Source organism: Mya arenaria, chromosome 9, assembly GCF_026914265.1.
Source record: "Mya arenaria isolate MELC-2E11 chromosome 9, ASM2691426v1".
NCBI classification, from domain to species: Eukaryota; Metazoa; Mollusca; class Bivalvia; order Myida; family Myidae; genus Mya; species Mya arenaria.
The window spans coordinates 9740060-9758135 of record NC_069130.1 but is presented as its reverse complement, the minus strand read 5'-3'; the positions used below and the strand labels follow the sequence as shown (position 1 = coordinate 9758135).

The 18076-nt window shown below is 37.7% G+C and overlaps 1 protein-coding gene across 1 annotated transcript; it reads right to left on the bottom strand.

Annotated features, from left to right (window-relative positions):
- Positions 1 to 10006: 10006 nt before the first annotated feature.
- On the bottom strand, positions 10007 to 14797 carry LOC128202913 (uncharacterized). Its single transcript, XM_052904085.1, has 3 exons — positions 14639 to 14797; positions 13744 to 13911; positions 10007 to 12615 (listed from the first exon to the last, which is right to left on the bottom strand). The coding sequence occupies exons 1-3, from the start codon at positions 14795 to 14797 to the stop codon at positions 11884 to 11886; spliced, it is 1059 nt and encodes a 352-aa protein (XP_052760045.1). The 3' UTR covers positions 10007 to 11883.
- Positions 14798 to 18076: the final 3279 nt, after the last annotated feature.

The window sequence follows — 18076 nt, the reverse complement described above, 5'->3', positions numbered from 1 at the left end:
GATAAATGCCGTAGAAAACGCAGTATTATACATTTCAACAAAAAGCGCATGCGACGTTGTTTGCTAACGAATGAAGCGTAGTAATTTTAGATCACTATTAACGTCAAATAGTTCCTCTGAAAATAGCGGCGTTTTTATGTTAACTTATTTTAAATTTTTGATAAAAACTCTTGCATACTTATATATTTGATTTCACTTTATTATAATACCATGATGTACTTTCATAAACCATACACGAAAAGAAATCAGAAGTGGCGCATTGTTGCGCGTGACTCATCTTACATGAGGCCCTTACCATTTCATTATCGGTACTCTTGTTGTGCAGAGTACGCTGATCATATGACCGAAAACTCACCTTATGCAAGAAAAGCTTTTATCAATAGGTTTTTTAGTTACATATAATCCATTCGTGGCCAAAAATCCCCAAATGTAAAGGGGCCAAAAATTCTCTCATAGATTTTTTCTAACATGATGTGCTTTTTTGTGTTTATCATTAAATTCAAACGAGTTCCACATAATATTTACATTCACACTTCATTCCTTAACGATGGTTGTTGTTTATCAATTGCACTTTATTTCTGTATAAAGTGCAATGGCATTTCCCATCGATATCGCGTGCGTTTGTTCGATACTTCTGTCCTGCCATTGGGCTCAATAATACCAAGGGGCGGGGCATATTTACTACGAAACTATTTTTTTTCAATGAAATCGTAGTAAAAATATTGGCAACATGCACAACTGTAATATGCAGTAAAGCAGTTAAAACAAAATAAGCAACGATAATTTGATTGATTTTTATGTAGATAATTTCATGATTTCGGACTCCACCCATTTTGAACAGCCCCATTGCATACCATACCCAAATAAAATGCAACATGTCGAATTTTAATCCTTAAATAATGCACTAAATTTAAAAAAATAATGGTTTTCATCGACCTATATTGTGCCCCTTTAAAGGTAAATTTGGTTCGTGAAATACGTCATAGTTAATCTAAATACGTGTAGTTCTTCTTATTTGAAAATGGCATTCGTGTGAATACAAATGTAATAAGAAATAGAGATTGGCAGTTTTCTTCAGCGATTTTTGGTTGGCCAACTTAACGGCGAACTGGTCAGAAAGTAATATAAAACGTTTTCGCTGAAGTTAATTAGCTGATAGCCGAGTCTGAGAGGATAACATTAGGCATGGGCTTTTTCTTAGCAACCATAATGGTTTTGGATGGTAGATCTTAAAACGCTCATGAAACTTGGCCACTAACTAGATTTTTGGAACTGTGTGTGTGTAAATTTTAAGTTCCTTATAATTAGTTTGATCTTAACGCATAAGACATTTTTCTCCTACTCTGTTACTTTGACCTACATCTTTGAGTCTGGCCTCCTCAACAATGCTGTTATGCATGTTAACCCCAAAAGGAAGTGATCAGTGCTTACCCTTATTATATTTTGCCTTGACGAAGTAGCCGGTCCAGAAAAAGTTTACTTAAAGGATTTCCAACTCTCCTGAATTGTTCCATAGTCCAGTAATAGTTTAATGTCTCAACAGCAACAATGCCAAAGAAAGTATCCCCGCCTCAAGCATGCATGCATGCATGTCTAGTGCCTTATGGCTGTTTGGCTAGACTTAACTCCATATTCATACTTTATCCAAAGTCTGTTTCACATAAGAATCTAATGAGTTTCAAGTCCTTTTCACATCTTACTTAAATGGTATTTTTAATGGTGTACATATGAGAGTAGCGGGCCATATGGAAATGCCAACAAATTGTATATCGTTTTACAAAAGGATGTTTGACCTCGTACATATACGTCCAAAGTTTTTCTGGGATTGTTGCCAAGCAGCATACCTACAGTTATAGTATTGGCATATACGGCATCGTTATGTAAACCAAAGGAATAGTGATCGTTGTTCTTAGCATCAACGACATCGTGCTCTAGACCAAGGACATATAGCGATTCCTGTTCCTGGCATGAACGACATTGTGCTCTAGACCAAGGACATATAGCGATTCCTGTTCCTGGCATGAACGACATTGCGCTCTAGACCAAGGACATATAGCGATTCCTGTTCCTGGCATGAACGACATTGTGCTCTAGACCAAGGACATATAGCGATTCCTGTTCCTGGCATGAACGACATTGTGCTCTAGACCAAGGACATATAGCGATTCCTGTTCCTGGCATGAACGACATTGTGCTCTAGACCAAGGACTTATAGCGATTCCTGTTCCTGGCATGAACGGCATCGTGCTCTAGACCAATGGCATATAGCGATTCCTGTTCCTGGCATGAACGACATTGTGCTCTAGACCAAGGACATATAGCGATTCCTGTTCCTGGCATGAACGACATCGTGCTCTAGACCAATGGCATATAGCGATTCCTGTTCCTGGCATGAACGACATTGTGCTCTAGACCAAGGACATATAGCGATTCCTGTTCCTGGCATGAACGACATTGTGCTCTAGACCGAGACATATAGCGATTCCTGTTCCTGGCATGAACGACATCGTGCTCTAGACCAAGGACATATAGCGATTCCTGTTCCTGGCATGAACGACATCGTGCTCTAGACCAATGACATATAGCGATTCCTGTTCCTGGCATGAACGACATTGTGCTCTAGACCAAGGACATATATAGCGATTCCTGTTCCTGGCATGAACGACATCGTGCTCTAGACCAAGGACATATAGCGATTCCTGTTCCTGGCATGAACGACATTGTGCTCTAGACCAAGGACATATAGCGATTCATGTTCCTGGCATGAACGACATCGTGCTCTATACCAAGGACATATAGCGATTCCTGTTCCTGGCATGAACGACATTGTGCTCTAGACCAAGGACATATAGCGATTCATGTTCCTGGCATGAACGACATTGTGCTCTAGACCAAGGACATATAGCGATTCATGTTCCTGGCATGAACGACATTGTGCTCTAGACCAATGACATATAGCGATTCATGTTCCTGGCATGAACGACATTGTGCTCTAGACCAATGACATATAGCGATTCATGTTCCTGGCATGAACGACATCGTGCTCTATACCAAGGAAATATAGCTATTCATGTTCCTGGCATGAACGACATTGTGCTCTAGACCAAGGACAAACCGATCCCTAATCTTGGCGTAATGGACAGCGTGCTGTAGACCAAGGACACGCCGATCCCTGGTCTTGGCATAAACGATACCGTGCTGTAGACCGGGGACATAGTGACCCATGTTCTTACCATTAACGACATCATACTGTAGACCAAGGACATATTGATTCATGCTCTTTGCACAACACAATGCTGATTTTGACTACTTTGCCTTTCTGAATTCTGGATTGAAACGGTTCAAAATCCCAATCATAATTGGATTAAAGCACATGCTCAGATATGTGACGTTATACCTATGGGCCTATAGAAATTGTACCGGTCACTTTTGTCTTTTCCTGGCAGGGAAGCTGTACCACATGGACTTCTCTCCAAATGGATGGGACCAAACCTTCCTGCCACACCAATATTTATGCAAAAAGCTACAGAAATCAAAACTGAGTGATTTACACAGACGTAACCAAATCTCTTAGGCCGGCTAATGTATGTACCCAAATATCAGATAGGACACTGTGGCGAACTTCTTAAATTCCTGCTTTCAAATGGTGGACTTAATTTCGCTAAGAGAAAAGGGTAAATTGAGAGGTATGTTATTGTCCCCTTCTCATTCAAAATATCTTATAAGATTATTCTAAAACCGTTTCTGAAAGGTTTAAGATGGAATCCTTGAAGATGGAATCCTTAGCCAAAGCATTATTTATTACATGCACATTAAAATGAGCCTTCTTTAGGGAATCTTAAGCTAATTTTCTATATATTTAAGAAGAGGCACAGGGCAGCTCGAGTTATATTTAATCTTGTGAACCTTGTTCCAAATATATATACTATTTGATTATCTAACCTGGCTTATTTTCCTTAAACCTTTCCAGTTTTGAGTTTTGGCTCCCATAATTATTCTCTTGGACTCGAGTAAGATCACCAGAGGAAGGATTTTTTGAAATGTTTAATGTTTTTTAACCTATACAGCCTTGGAGCAGGTCACAGTGTTCGACCACCATGGAACCGTTTAACATTTAGGATGCCTACCAGAAAAGGAAGAGACACAGCTCTCAGCAATATATAAGACTGGTTTAATTCAACTGTTGATTAAAATTGTCAGGCCCATCCAAGTCCGAGAAAGAAATCCTTAGACATAATTCGTGGCATCAGCCTTTTTTAAGGTAAAGCCTGGATAGCATGTCTTATGGGAACATGACCGTCTATATCTAAAAATTGTCTGGGAATATAAATATATTGCAATAAAAGGAAGTGTAGTACCCACTACTAAAAAGTGTACCTTGCATATGTTTATAATAATATCTCCCTAATCTGATATTTGTCCACGATTGGGTGTTGGTGCCATATCTGAGAATGTTCTAAAGGGATTTAAATGAAACTTGGTATCAAGATTGATGGCAAAGACATTATAAAATGTTCAAGATCCATTATCACTCCTTGATGCAACGTTCCTCTTGCTATTTGAGCATTGCATGCACACTTATTAAGATCTTAATTATTTCTTGAATCTTTCTTATGTATTGCCGTATCTAAAATCGTTTCTTTGACAAGGTTTATCAAGTCTTCTGTTTCAAATGACTGACAAGTTATGGTCAATCTCCAGTGCCATAAAGTGATGGTTCGAGATTTCAGCAGAATATTTGGGGACGTGTGATATCTGGGACTCGGCCGATTGGTATGTTGCTATCAAGCTCTTAACCGGCGCCTCCTAAAATAGCTGTCATTGAGCTTATACTTAAGGAGAGTTCTTGTCGGACACATTCAAGTCCAAACACTCACTGGCTGTTGTCAGAGACCCAAAGATTTCCGAAACTAATGGTCCTGTTTTGCTGGCATACACATGTAGAAGCCAAATACAATATGCCCCCATTCGTAACTGAAGGTGAGGTCTAACCCACCATAAGTAAACGCCGGGGGACATGAGCCTTGTTAGAAATTGCAGAATAGGTAGCAACGCCGGGGGACATGAGCTTTGTTAGAAATTGCAGAATAGGTAGAAATAGTAAGTAAACGCCGGGGGACATGAGCCTTGTTAGAAATTGCAGAATAGGTAAAAAAAAGTAAGTAAACGCCGGGGGACATGAGCCTGGTTAGAAATTGCAGAATAGGTAGAAAAAGTAAGTAAACAGAAAGAGTGCATAAGAGATAGTTCCCTGGCTGCGTCAGACCAATCAGGCAAGCGTGAGGTATAATAATGGAAATCATCACCCAACCGGAAGGGCTCCATCCGACATTGGTTCATGTAACAGTCGGGGAAGATAGCCTTGCGATATGCTTTTAATTCAGGGGGAAATACTTCAGCAGATAAATAATCAGGGGTTAGTCAGGGTTCATTGCCTATGACAACAGTTAAATATATTCCTGAGCAGGGTTGGTTTTCCGGCGGACTTAATGGACTAACAGTTCATGATGACAGTGCGTATAGTTTTCTGTCTGGATGGTTCGAAAGTCTTATTTGGGGATGATGTGGCTATGGGGTTTGTAAAGCTTGCCTCTGAATCTGGCCGAGCCTTATCCAGGTAGCTAACTGTGTTGAACGTTTCGTAGATAGTAATACCAAAGGGGCTACTTGAGAAATTCTGAATTCCACACTAGAAGCACCCGGGTAGGCGCCGACTTTATTTGATATTGTCAAAGGTTTAGCTTTGCTTAGGGACGGGTTAATAAAATGCTAAAGAATGCTGTAAATATTTTTCACGTTTCATGATAAAATGTGATAGACTGTGTTTTAAATGAATAATTTAATTGATAATCAAGTCTGAAATTCTATCGACCCTGATTCTTTTATTCTAAATATTAATTCTAATTTTATGATCTAACTTTGCCAGAACCCTCTTAAAAACTGATTTACAAATAGTGTTTACTTTTGGACATGTTGTTAAAATACAACATGTACATTTTATTATTGATTATTTAACAATCTGTTTCCAGACTGCTTTTATAAACATGTTTGTTGAATAATTTATAACAGTTTGTAATAATCTTGTAGGTTCATATTTGGCTTCATTTGATCTTAACTACCTTTGTTCTATTATTAAATCCTTCCTGCTTTATCTTCCTGTAATCCCTTCAAAATTCAAAGAATGATTGTTTATCAATTGACACGTATTGCTTTTATACATACCTTAAGGGAACGCCTTAAAATATGTTGTTACAATAATATGCTCTTTGGTATTCCATGTTTGTTCTAAAGCTTTCTTGTTAAAATTGTTACTTGCTTTCATCAGTCTAGAGTTGACAGCCGTATGGTTAGGACCTCCTAAGAGAACCATTTTTAAGTAATATCTGTGGACTATCCATTGTATGTTGTAGTTAATGTTGGTTATCCAGCTTGTGAATAAAACTTGAGAAACGGTGTACAAGGACTTCCTTGAATTAGCATTAGTGTTCGAAGACTCCCACACAGACCTTTGAGGAGACAACCTTTTGAGTAACTAGACGTTGTGACAGAGAATTCTCCTCATAAAAGATTGGTGGAAGTAATCCGGAGTAAGGACTTTTCAGCTCCTTAGCGATCCGTTGTGGACTTAGGTTTGTGTGGACAAATTTTATTTTTACCTGCCATTGAGTGATTCCCCAAAACTAATGGCACCAATATCTATTTGCAAACGATGTGGACTATCCCATCCTGTGATGCTTTGCCATGCCAAGAATGCACAGTGCTTCCACTGCAGGAGGTATGGACACTTTGCCAGGCGATGTTACTTCCGTCAGCAACAAATATCTTGTCTTCAGCTCCAGTATAAAAGAACCAGAGACCAAGATCGCATGACCGCTTTTATTCTGAAGAAGAACTTCCAGGAACTACCATTTTATGAAATTAACAGTGAAGATCTGGCATTTCTGTTTCCAAAATCACTCTTTCTACATCTTCAATATAAAGCAGAATTACGCTGTTGTCGAAATGAGATCAATGATGAGATTTCAAAAGCAAATTCCATGGCTGACAACTTCAACAAGGTAATTGAATCTCTCAAAGAGAAATGTGAGAATGACCAGGCAAAACTCAAACAACAAGGTGAGCAAATAGCACATCTCGTTGCTGAAAATGAACAATACAAAAGAGATACCATGGAACTCTCATTAAAGGTGGAATGTTTACAAACTGATCCAGTTGAATATTATGGAAATGATCAGGATGTCGCTGCAGCTGAAGAAATTAATAGACTGGTTAACAACTTCGAACTTCTACAATCATATTGCCTTGAATTAAACGATGAATTTATACCTTTTTTAAATGCATACTACTCAAACCTTAAAAACAATCATCATCAATACAGAAAGAAAGGATATATCCCAAAAGATTTTCAATGTCCTAAGTGCATGAGTAAAATATTTCACAGAAAGGGTGATTGTGTGTCTAAGTTCCAAACGTGCATCCTCTGTGGGGAACGAAATCATCTTATGATTGCCTGCGAAGAGTTTAAAACTATTTCTACAATAGAACCAACTCTATTAAAAGATGTGGAAACAATCAAAGTCACAATGAGGTCTCCGCCTAGCTGCACCAGCTCAAACTCTTCCTCTGCCAAGATCGGTGTGCGGACAAAACCTTTGACCCCTAAAGAGACTGACACACAGGGAAATTCCCACTGCTGAATGGAATCTATTTTAACTTTGGGGCCCAAAGTAAAAGTAGTTCGGGGGAACTTTTATGATCTAACTTTGCCAGAACCCTCTTAAAAACTGATTTACAAATAGTGTTTACTTTTGGACATGTTGTTAAAATACAACATGTACATTTTATTATTGATTATTTAACAATCTGTTTCCAGACTGCTTTTATAAACATGTTTGTTGAATAATTTATAACAGTTTGTAATAATCTTGTAGGTTCATATTTGGCTTCATTTGATCTTAACTACCTTTGTTCTATTATTAAATCCTTCCTGCTTTATCTTCCTGTAATCCCTTCAAAATTCAAAGAATGATTGTTTATCAATTGACACGTATTGCTTTTATACATACCTTAAGGGAACGCCTTAAAATATGTTGTTACAATAATATGCTCTTTGGTATTCCATGTTTGTTCTAAAGCTTTCTTGTTAAAATTGTTACTTGCTTTCATCAGTCTAGAGTTGACAGCCGTATGGTTAGGACCTCCTAAGAGAACCATTTTTAAGTAATATCTGTGGACTATCCATTGTATGTTGTAGTTAATGTTGGTTATCCAGCTTGTGAATAAAACTTGAGAAACGGTGTACAAGGACTTCCTTGAATTAGCATTAGTGTTCGAAGACTCCCACACAGACCTTTGAGGAGACAACCTTTTGAGTAACTAGACGTTGTGACAGAGAATTCTCCTCATAAAACTAATACCAACTTGTTCATGAATAGCTGAAGTTACAATTTCGCAAGATATTAAGAAAGCTGTACAATGGTCTAGTTTAATTGAAGTCGGATTATTAAATTCAATTGTGTGTAACTGACCATAAATCAATGTAATTCTACAAAAAAATATACATAATTAATTTACCCTACACGTCAATAAAAGGAACAATAACTACCTCAGAAGCAGGGCTTCTAAAAACCGGCAATTTGTCGGTCTGGACCTATTTTGACCAAGCCAGACTGATTTCAGTTTCAGTCAGAAGTGACTAATTAGAATAACTTCATGAAGTATAAAAACTATTCTCTTGTTACTAAAAATAGATAATTAAACTTCATAATGTAGAAAGATTTGTTCCTGTAACTTCTGCTGTATAGTTGAGTTTTGAGATTTTAACAATATGCATAAAAATAAATTTATTTTTCAATTAACTATTAACATCCAATATTGCTCAGAATTTATTGAAGTTAAAGCAGGTGTTAATGTTTTTGTTGTATCTTAAATATAGCTAGAAAAAAGCATATATCAGATTTTTAAACTGCACCCTAGAAAGCTTCCAGCGAAGTTTCAATTAATTCCACTCAGAGTTTCGAAGATGTGTTTATTTAAGCAAAACAGGAAGTCAGAGATGTGTTTTTAAAAGCAACACAGGAAATCAGCCGTTTTGGTTTATTCTTATTTTTTTCCTGGATTGCATTGCACCAGTCATTTGTAACCACGCCCCCCCCCCCCCAAGTTCCGGGGAATAGCGGGGACTTTGACTTGTGGTCCAGCCAACCCCGGGTAAAATCCCCGCCCTGTGGGGACGACCAGATAGTAAAATCCCCCCGCACCCCAGAGACCCTAAGGTAAGGCCTATTCTCCGCTATATTTTTGCGAACACAAAACCATCGCATTCACCTGGCAATGCGGAGCCACCTGGAAGGCAAAATCAAGGCCCATTTCCCCAGCTATCCCCCCGGACCTGGGGGGGGGGGGGGCGTGGTTACAATTGACTGTTGCATAAATACAGCTCAGTGCTAATATAAATCACTTTCAAGTCCATTTCCGGGTCAGAAACCAGTACTGCGTCCTTTTTGAAAGGCCATGAGAAAAGTACTCCTGGTGAGGCTCGAACCCACAACCTTTTTTGGTGAATGGCAGACACTTATACCACTAGACAACACTCAACTATTTTGATGTTGTGTGTCAATAGAGACGTCTTGTATTTTTATAGAAAGCCGCCCCAAGAGCTTCCTTTGAAGTTTCATTGAATTTGATCTGATGGTTTCAGAGAAGATATCTTTAAAGCAACTGTTGACGGACATAAGGCTGACAGTTATCCTAATAGCTCAACTTGAACACTGTATGCTCAGGTGTCCCCTTGACAACAGCATCCCTCTTGTCTATGCTTTGGGCAACAGCATTCCTCTGGTCTATGTCTTCCGCAACCTTATTCCCAGGGTTAATTTTCGGTATTTTGGGAATATGACCTATACCCGTGAGATTGGGAATTTTCGCGTCAATTTTGGCAAAATTGAGAAATTCTTCATAAATACCGGTAATTACAAAGGATATAATTTATATAATACTATAATGAACAAGAGCTGTCACAGTATGTGACGAATGCCCCCGAATGTGACATTGACCTAAGAACAAGGTCAGTACATGAAAAGTTGATCTTACCTTTACGTGTCAAACACATATGTCAAGTTATGTTAAATTGCCTCAGAACATAAGAAAATACCACCCATACTTGACAACCTACACTGGTATGTCCTTATATTCAGAATTCCCTTGTGAATAAACACTTAGTGCATCTTTCACCTTAGAGGTAATGGCATGGGTCTTGCACACGACACGTCGTCTTCGTATGTGGAACACATGTAGCAAGTGATTTTAAAATCTGTCCATACAAGGGAAAGTAACAGCCCTGTGTTATTTAAATAAAATGAACTAAAAAGTGTTAAAATAACGTAGACGAGACAACCACCAAAGACAGGCTGCCATATTTTTTAAAGGCTCCCAAGGGGGGATTTTGTTTAGAATATCAGGGGATTTGGGTCACATACCACAGGATTTTCATTATCCTCATGAAGTGATTTGGGGGACGTGCCACGTCCAGTTCACTTTGTTTACCCTTTTTTCAAACACTTTATTTATATTTCTATGAGACAATGTAATATTGCATAATAAAAGCACTCACTTGCATAACCAAATACTTCATAGAAAATTATTTTTCAGAGTCAATTTTATAATTGGCTTATCTTTCTCTTAAATTGGATACAAAAACTGTTGTCTATTAAAACTTTCAGTGCCATAGAGAGAATGGGATGAATAAATCAATATTTTTCCTTTCTCTTCCAATTTCAAAATAGTCAAACTTGCAAATGAATGAATTTTTGTAATAATTCATCCACATGTCCTTTTGGCATTCATCAAAAAATAAATAAATAATAATAATGTAATTAACTAGAACTGTAAGCCATAGGCTAACGAATACCCCCCACCCCTCCATGTCTAGGTTGTTTGCCCTGGAGTTAGGCCGGACAAAGCTAATTTTGCCTACAAGGGGAGATAACTCCAGTCAGGGTCATGTGACCTGTACCAAATTCACAGAGGCGAAAGTTTACAACATGGCCATTAATTTCTGAAAGTTTGATAAAGATTTGTTGAATAATAACAAAGATGAATCCCGGACAGGGCTTATTTTGCCTACTTTAACACATCAAGGGGAGATAACTCCAGTCAGGGTCATGTGACCTGTACCAAATTCACAGAGGCGAAAGTTTACAACATGGCCATTAATTTCTGAAAGTTTGAAAAAGATTTGTTGAATAATAACAAAGATGAATCCCGGACAGGGCTTATTTTGCCTACTTTAACACATCAAGGGGAGATAACTCTGGTCAGGGTCATGTGACCCGTACCAATTTCACAGAGGCGCAAGTTTACATCATGGCCATTAATATCTGAAAGTTTGAAAAAGATTTGTTCAATAACGACAAAGATGAATCCCGGACAAAAAAAAACGGACGGACAGACGGACAACCCGATTCCAGTATACCCCCCCAAACTTTGTTTTGGGGGGTATAATAAAGACATTTCACCCAAGTTGTCTACTTTCAGTTTCACTTCTCAGTTCTGTCATTTTCCGATTTGGCAATGAAGGTCAATGTCAAACATTTAAGTACACATGTAGGTAAGGCATGACAATTAACATCATTGTAATTATTATTTTAATCCCCTTCTGCACTGAATAGTTTACTGTCAACTTTATATTATTATTCCTTTTGTTGACAATGACACATGTTTTTAACACAATGTGAAGAACTCTTACTTTGTTACACTCTGATTGGCTTAAAATATAGTTCAACCAATGAAAATCCACCTTTCACCGTGACCTGGATATTACATCTTGTATGTCTCTGTAATTGACGCTTGCATGTAGGGGAATTAACTGTTATGTTTATATTTTCATTTTTTTTTCTTTTTTTTCCTTCGAAAATTTTGGAACTCCAGATTGGGATTGGGAAAAAAAGAATCTTTATGACATGACTGAATACCATCTATTAATATTGCCGAAAATAAACCCTGCTTCCCTTTGACAACAGCATTCCCTTTGTCTATGCCTTGGGCAACAGAATTCCCCGTGTCTATGTCTTCAGCAACCTTCTTCCCTTTGACAACAGCATTCCCCTTGTGTATTCCTTGGGCAACAGCATTTCCCTTGTCTATGTCTTCAGCAACCTTCTTCCCCTTGACAACAGCATTCTTGTGTATGCCTTGCGCAACAGCATTCCACGTGTCTATGTCTTCAGCAACCTTCTTCCCTTGGTCTTTGCTTTTATCAACGCTATTGTCATTAGTATTTTGGAGGGACACAGCTCTTAGTATTTCATTGAATTCTCCTTCATTTCCAATTTGTTCATTGGTGTCACATACAGAAGTGTTTGGAGTTTTTGTCTCTCTCAAATTCTGTATGTTCTCATGTGGGATGTGTACTTCATGATTTGATGCAGAATGTAATTGTTTTTTGTCAGCTTTATCTTGTTTTTTTGGTGGATGCTTCTGGTTCAAATCAACATCTTTGTCATATAATACTCCCACAAAAGTTTCATTGTTTACAGCTTGAGAACACATGGCTTCTTGGCAGATGTTTTGTTTATGTTCTGTCTCCAGTAAAGATAGGTTTGCCGTTGCTTTGATCTAAAAGAAACAAAAAAGAAATACATACACAACACTTATTCACAGTTACTTCATTTTAACAGGAAACAACAAGACGCCAATGCGGCAACGCCGCATTAAAGCTGGATTTTTTTATTTGACGATGCAATTTTGCAAACCTAGGATTTGAGCTAGTGAGCTTGTATTTTTAACCAAAAAGACCCTTATTTATACTTCTCACAGATATCATTCATACACCCGTGATTTTTCATCCCCGTAATTTTTCAATGAAAAATCCGACTAATAAGCATAATGATCTGTGTCAGATACAAATAAAACATGAGATAAAGTAAATTAGGCCTAATATAATATATATATTCTAAGTCATTAATGATTATTAAAGGTTCCTGCCCATGCTTTTGAAAAATGCACTTTTTTTGAATGAAGAAATAAGGTGTGGCAAATCATTTGTTTAAAAGCTTGTTAAAACTAAGATACCAAAAGCTGGAACCCTTCAGGGAAAGATAAAATTTGCTCAAATTTCCTTTTTGAAGACCTCAATTCTCATTAGTCATAGTGTCAAAAAAGCTTTAATATAATCACAACTTGACTTAATTATTAATTAGTTGTTGCCTCATTTCTTTTATTGACATTATCTCATGTTGTAAATACTGTATTGTTAAAAGGTCAAATTACATGTATCTACCACTTTCGTGAAAGTCCTGGTGGCCTTGTGATAAAGGCCTTTATTCTAATAATTTTTTATACTATAACTGTAATTTTTTTTCTCTGCAATTTCGATATCATAGAGTAAAATAAAGATAAAATTAGTGTTTTCAAATGCATTGCTGGGAAAATTAAATTTTGGTCCAAAAACATGAGCAAGTACCTTTAAAGTGCATAGTTGGCTTTGATTATTTTGCTTGAGCATATTTAGGAATACAAAATTCAGTAATAGTTAATTTGTTTACAGCATGTCATTCAAAACCTTTTGATTCAAAACAAAAGCACCTAAATACTTTATTGTAAAAGTAACCATGACCTTCACCTGTTGTTTTTTTCCAGAGGGGTAATGTAAAAAATAATGCGTTTGCTGAGATAATTACCTAAAATTAAAAGTTTTGTAGCATAGCTCTCCCTATTCTTTCAATAGTTGAGCAAAAAACCAACCTGCAACTTGGTGATATCAGGGCCAATTCCCCGCTCTGTATCAGTGGTTGCCACCTGGTCCCCGAGCTTCACACTGATGATGGGATCGTCTGAGTCACCATTAATTATCTTAGTGCATGGTGCAGCTTGTAATGGCTGTGCACCTGAAAACAATAAACACCTGTGCACCTGAAAACAATAAACACCTCTGCTTATTTACCTCTTCACAAACAGATTAAAACAACAAAGATGCACGCCTGAATATGCTTGATGAGACCTTCATAAACTGCAATACACTATGGAAATGAGGCAGCTAATGGCCGCACTCGGAGTGTTTTCCTAATTGATTTGAATCAAATACATACATGTTCATTTACATGAGACTTTATTTCTTGTCATTATGATTATGTGTAATAGATGTCTCCTTTTGTCTTTCGTCAAACCATATTTAATTCTCACACAATCAGAATGTTTGTTAAAGTGAAATGAATAGGAGAAGTTTGGTTGGTTACTCCTAGTCTATATGGCAGCAGTTCTTGTTCACAGATTGAGCATGGTTTGGAGTCTAAATATTTAAACTTTAAACTTTCACAATTTATACTTAATTAGTACATATTCATTCACTGTTACAATCACCAAATCTGTCCCATGTTCCTGGTTTGTCCAATAGAAATAAAACTAATTGTGAATCCGGCCAATATAATATAATTCAAATCAAGTATTCATTCGGGCTGTGCTGTTCGTGCAGTGGTTAGGGCACTTGCTTCTCTACAAGACTTGCCAAACTCGATAACTGGCCTAGGCATATCTGTTTGGTTTGTGGTCACCAACCTAGACAAGTGTGTTTTCTCCAGGTACCCCAGTTTCCTCCGTGCATTCAAATTTCCCAATGAGTACAAAGTTTTTCCCTGGGTACTCCAGTTTCCCCGGGTACTCCATTTCCCCGGGTTCTCCAGCTCCCCTGGGTACTCCAGTTCCCTCTGGTATTCAAGCTCCCCCGTACTCCACTTCCCCCTGGGTACTCCACTTCCCCCTGGGTACTCCACTTCCCCCTGGGTACTCCAGTTGCTCCCATGATAGTCAAGTTTCCCCAATATTACTCAAGTTCCCCCGGGTATTCCATTTTCCCCCTGCGCACTCCACTTCCCCTGGGTTTCCCTCTGGTACTCTAGTTTCCCCCTTGATACTTTAGTTTCCCCCAGGTACTCCAGTTTTCCCCAGTTACTCCAGTTCTCACCAAGGCAACCCGGGTTCAATTCCCTGCCTGGGCATATGTGAGTTTGGTTAGTGGAAAAAGCTGGAACAGTGGGTTTTCTCCGGGTACTCCGGTTTCCCCATAACACAATACAACACTTTCGCGCAACATCGTGCCAACGAGAGTGACTTGGAAGTTTAGCCGGTCCGAACAAATATGTCATTAATTTTGCAACCCCCAACTGCTCAATGCAAACTGGAGATTGCACATTATTTAGTTAGTCATTCTAAAATGTCGTCCAGGCTTTTTTTTAATGATGTTTAGTCCAGGCTAACCATCATTAAAAAAAAGCCTGGACGGCATTTTAGAATGACTAATTATTTAGTAAACTTGTCTGAAATATTGAACATTTTAAGGACGGTATTATCCAATACCTTTAATTGGTTTGTCTTCCTTCAATTCTTTTTTTACTTCCCTCAGATCTGATCCAAAAATGGTCAGACATTTTGAAGTTAATTTAATACTATCAAAAACAAACAAATTTTGTTCATTTCATGCCGATAGGCTTCGGGAAATTCATTCGGAACTCCGGAAAACGATAAAATGGCCGAGGAGCTCCGAATGCGGGAAATTCAGGAAATTTAAGGCTACAGAACACTGATATTACCACTACTCGAGCAAACTGAAACACAGTAATCTCCCTTAAAATGCGCGCATCTAGTGGGTTAATGAAACCTCAAGGTAAGAACGTCGATTTTCAACAGAACATACATTTCATTTGACTAAAGCATAAAAAGTTCATCGTTAAAAAATAATTGCATGTGACAATTATAACATAAGTTATACAGTATTAGTAGATTAAAGTTTATATTTTGAACATAAATATTCTGAGAATGTGTTATACAGTGAAAACTCACTAAACCGGACAAGGTCCGGACCGGGGAAAATTTCCGGTTTAGTGAGGATTCCGGTTTAGTAGGATTCCGGTTTAGTGAGGATTTGATGTACGGAGTAAGTTTACTCAAAATATTAACTGAGTTAACCTTAAGGGAAGTTGAAAATTGGAATAAAATAAAAACACACAAAGATAACATTTATTTTACATCAATGATGGTTCAAGTAACTTGAAATAATGCATAGAATATACATGTATATATAAAGAATGTTGTCAATTTTTAGGTATGAAATGAAAAATATAATGAGTAATGAATATGGTAATATATAGTATATTGTAACGAACTACGCAGCCAATGCAAAACTTCTTAAAGAAATTAAATGGAAGATGTGGAAACACAACGAACACCGAGTTGAACTTTAAATAACGGTTTAATTGTGTATTCTTGTATCTTCGTTACTGGTGACCAGGTCCCAGCTTCGAATCATGAACATCAAACACATGTATAGTTACCAGATTACAGTTTAATTCGCTTAGGCTTTCACGTTTTCTTTATTTGGACACAATTAACTACCGATCGTTAAAAAAACTTGTTATTTATGTGAGGTCAAACTACAAGACCTTTCTGATTTACGGGTACTCTCAACCTTACCGAGCAATCCAACGTCAACAGTCAAGCTACTGATCCGGGTGGGTGTGTAAGCTTATTTATACTCGCACTCCGGCCTTTCCCCTACGGTGAGTGCTCCGTTAAGATTTTTAGTCATTTTAGGTGTTTTGGAGTATAGTGCACAGACAGAATGTAACCCTGGTTCTTTAACGTGCACCAGTGTATAGCACTCTCACACGGAACCCCCATTTAGCGCCCCTCCCGGAAGACGATTAGTATTTTAAGTGATGCGACGGAGAATCGAACCTGCGACCCCTGGATTGATAGTCTAGTGTGTTACCTCTAGACCACGGATACACCACAACTGATCCGGGTGTGTAAGCTTGTTTATACTCGCACTCGGGCCTTGCCCATTCGGCGAGTGCTCCGTTAAGAGTGTTAGTCATTTTAGGTTTTTGGAGCAATGTGCACAGACAGAATGTAACCCTGGTTAGAGCTACCCTGGTTCTTTAACGTGCACCAGTGTATAGCACTGTCACACGGGACCCCCATTTAACGTCCCTCCCGGAAGACGATTAGTTTTTTTTTAGAGATGCGTCGGGGGGTCGAACCTGCGACCCCTGGATTGATAGTCAAGTCCCCGAAAGGAACGTTGTTTATATAGAAAACAGGAGATGCCCTCGTGACCCAAACTGACCAATGGTGGCCGGACAGGTGAAACGATCGACCAATCACCGGAGGATCGGCGAAACGCTGACCAATCACCAGAACAGAACAGAACAGAAAATTTATTTTTGACTTAAGCATATACAGCTCATCGTCACATTACACAAATATAAAAATAAATATAGAATACACACACACATAAACAATCAAAATATATATAGTTTCATGTATAACACGTTTTAAATGATTTTTGCATCATTGACAGATTTTTCAGAAATTACTCAAAAATCGAAAGAAAAAAGGAAAACATCTAAATCAGCGTGCATGATGGTTGATATGAAAGTGAGAATGTTAAATATATTCTTTAACACATAAACCTTGAAAATTGCGGAAAGAAATAGAATAAGACATGAAAATAGAAGCAGTATTGGAACTAATACCAATAGATTGGAGATACATCATGTGTGATACAACAACAACAGGAAACAAAACAAACAAACATGTAAAAAGGAAATACAAATACATATACCGCTCGTCTTGTTTTTGGTGACAATTTATAAATAAAACCATTAGGCATTGTTCTTTCTTATTTCAAAGGCATTTAGGCAAAAAGTCCCACAGAAGGATTTCAAGTAAATGTCCAAGTGAGTAATTAACCTGTATAACATGACAGGGTCATTACAATATGTATTTCAATATATATATATATACTGATTGTTACATACAAGTATGTGGCTAACTATCTTAGAATGATATTGATTTATATTATCTGAATATATAAAAGATCTACATATTAATGTTTGATCACTACAGTTTATGATACCTTCAAAGCGTCGTTGGTTCGATTCCAAGCTCTACCACTGAAAATACTAATCGTCCGGGGGTCAACATATTAACGAATCGGTAAAAAGTAATACATTCATGTAGCGTGTGTTTATTTAACTGTATATATGAAACCAGACAATAAACAAATATTGACTTGTATTCA

Excerpts from the sequence above, each read along its gene's own strand:
- LOC128202913 (XM_052904085.1), bottom strand. The coding sequence starts at position 14,797 with ATGGGAGCAACTGGAGTACCCAGGGGGAAGTGGAGTACCCAGGGGGAA. Across the intron at positions 13,912-14,638 it reads GAGTACCCGGGGAAACTGGA|GTGCACAGGTGTTTATTGTT; the intron begins GTACCCAGGGAA and ends TATTGTTTTCAG. Across the intron at positions 12,616-13,743 it reads CTGATATCACCAAGTTGCAG|ATCAAAGCAACGGCAAACCT; the intron begins GTTGGTTTTTTG and ends TGTTTCTTTTAG.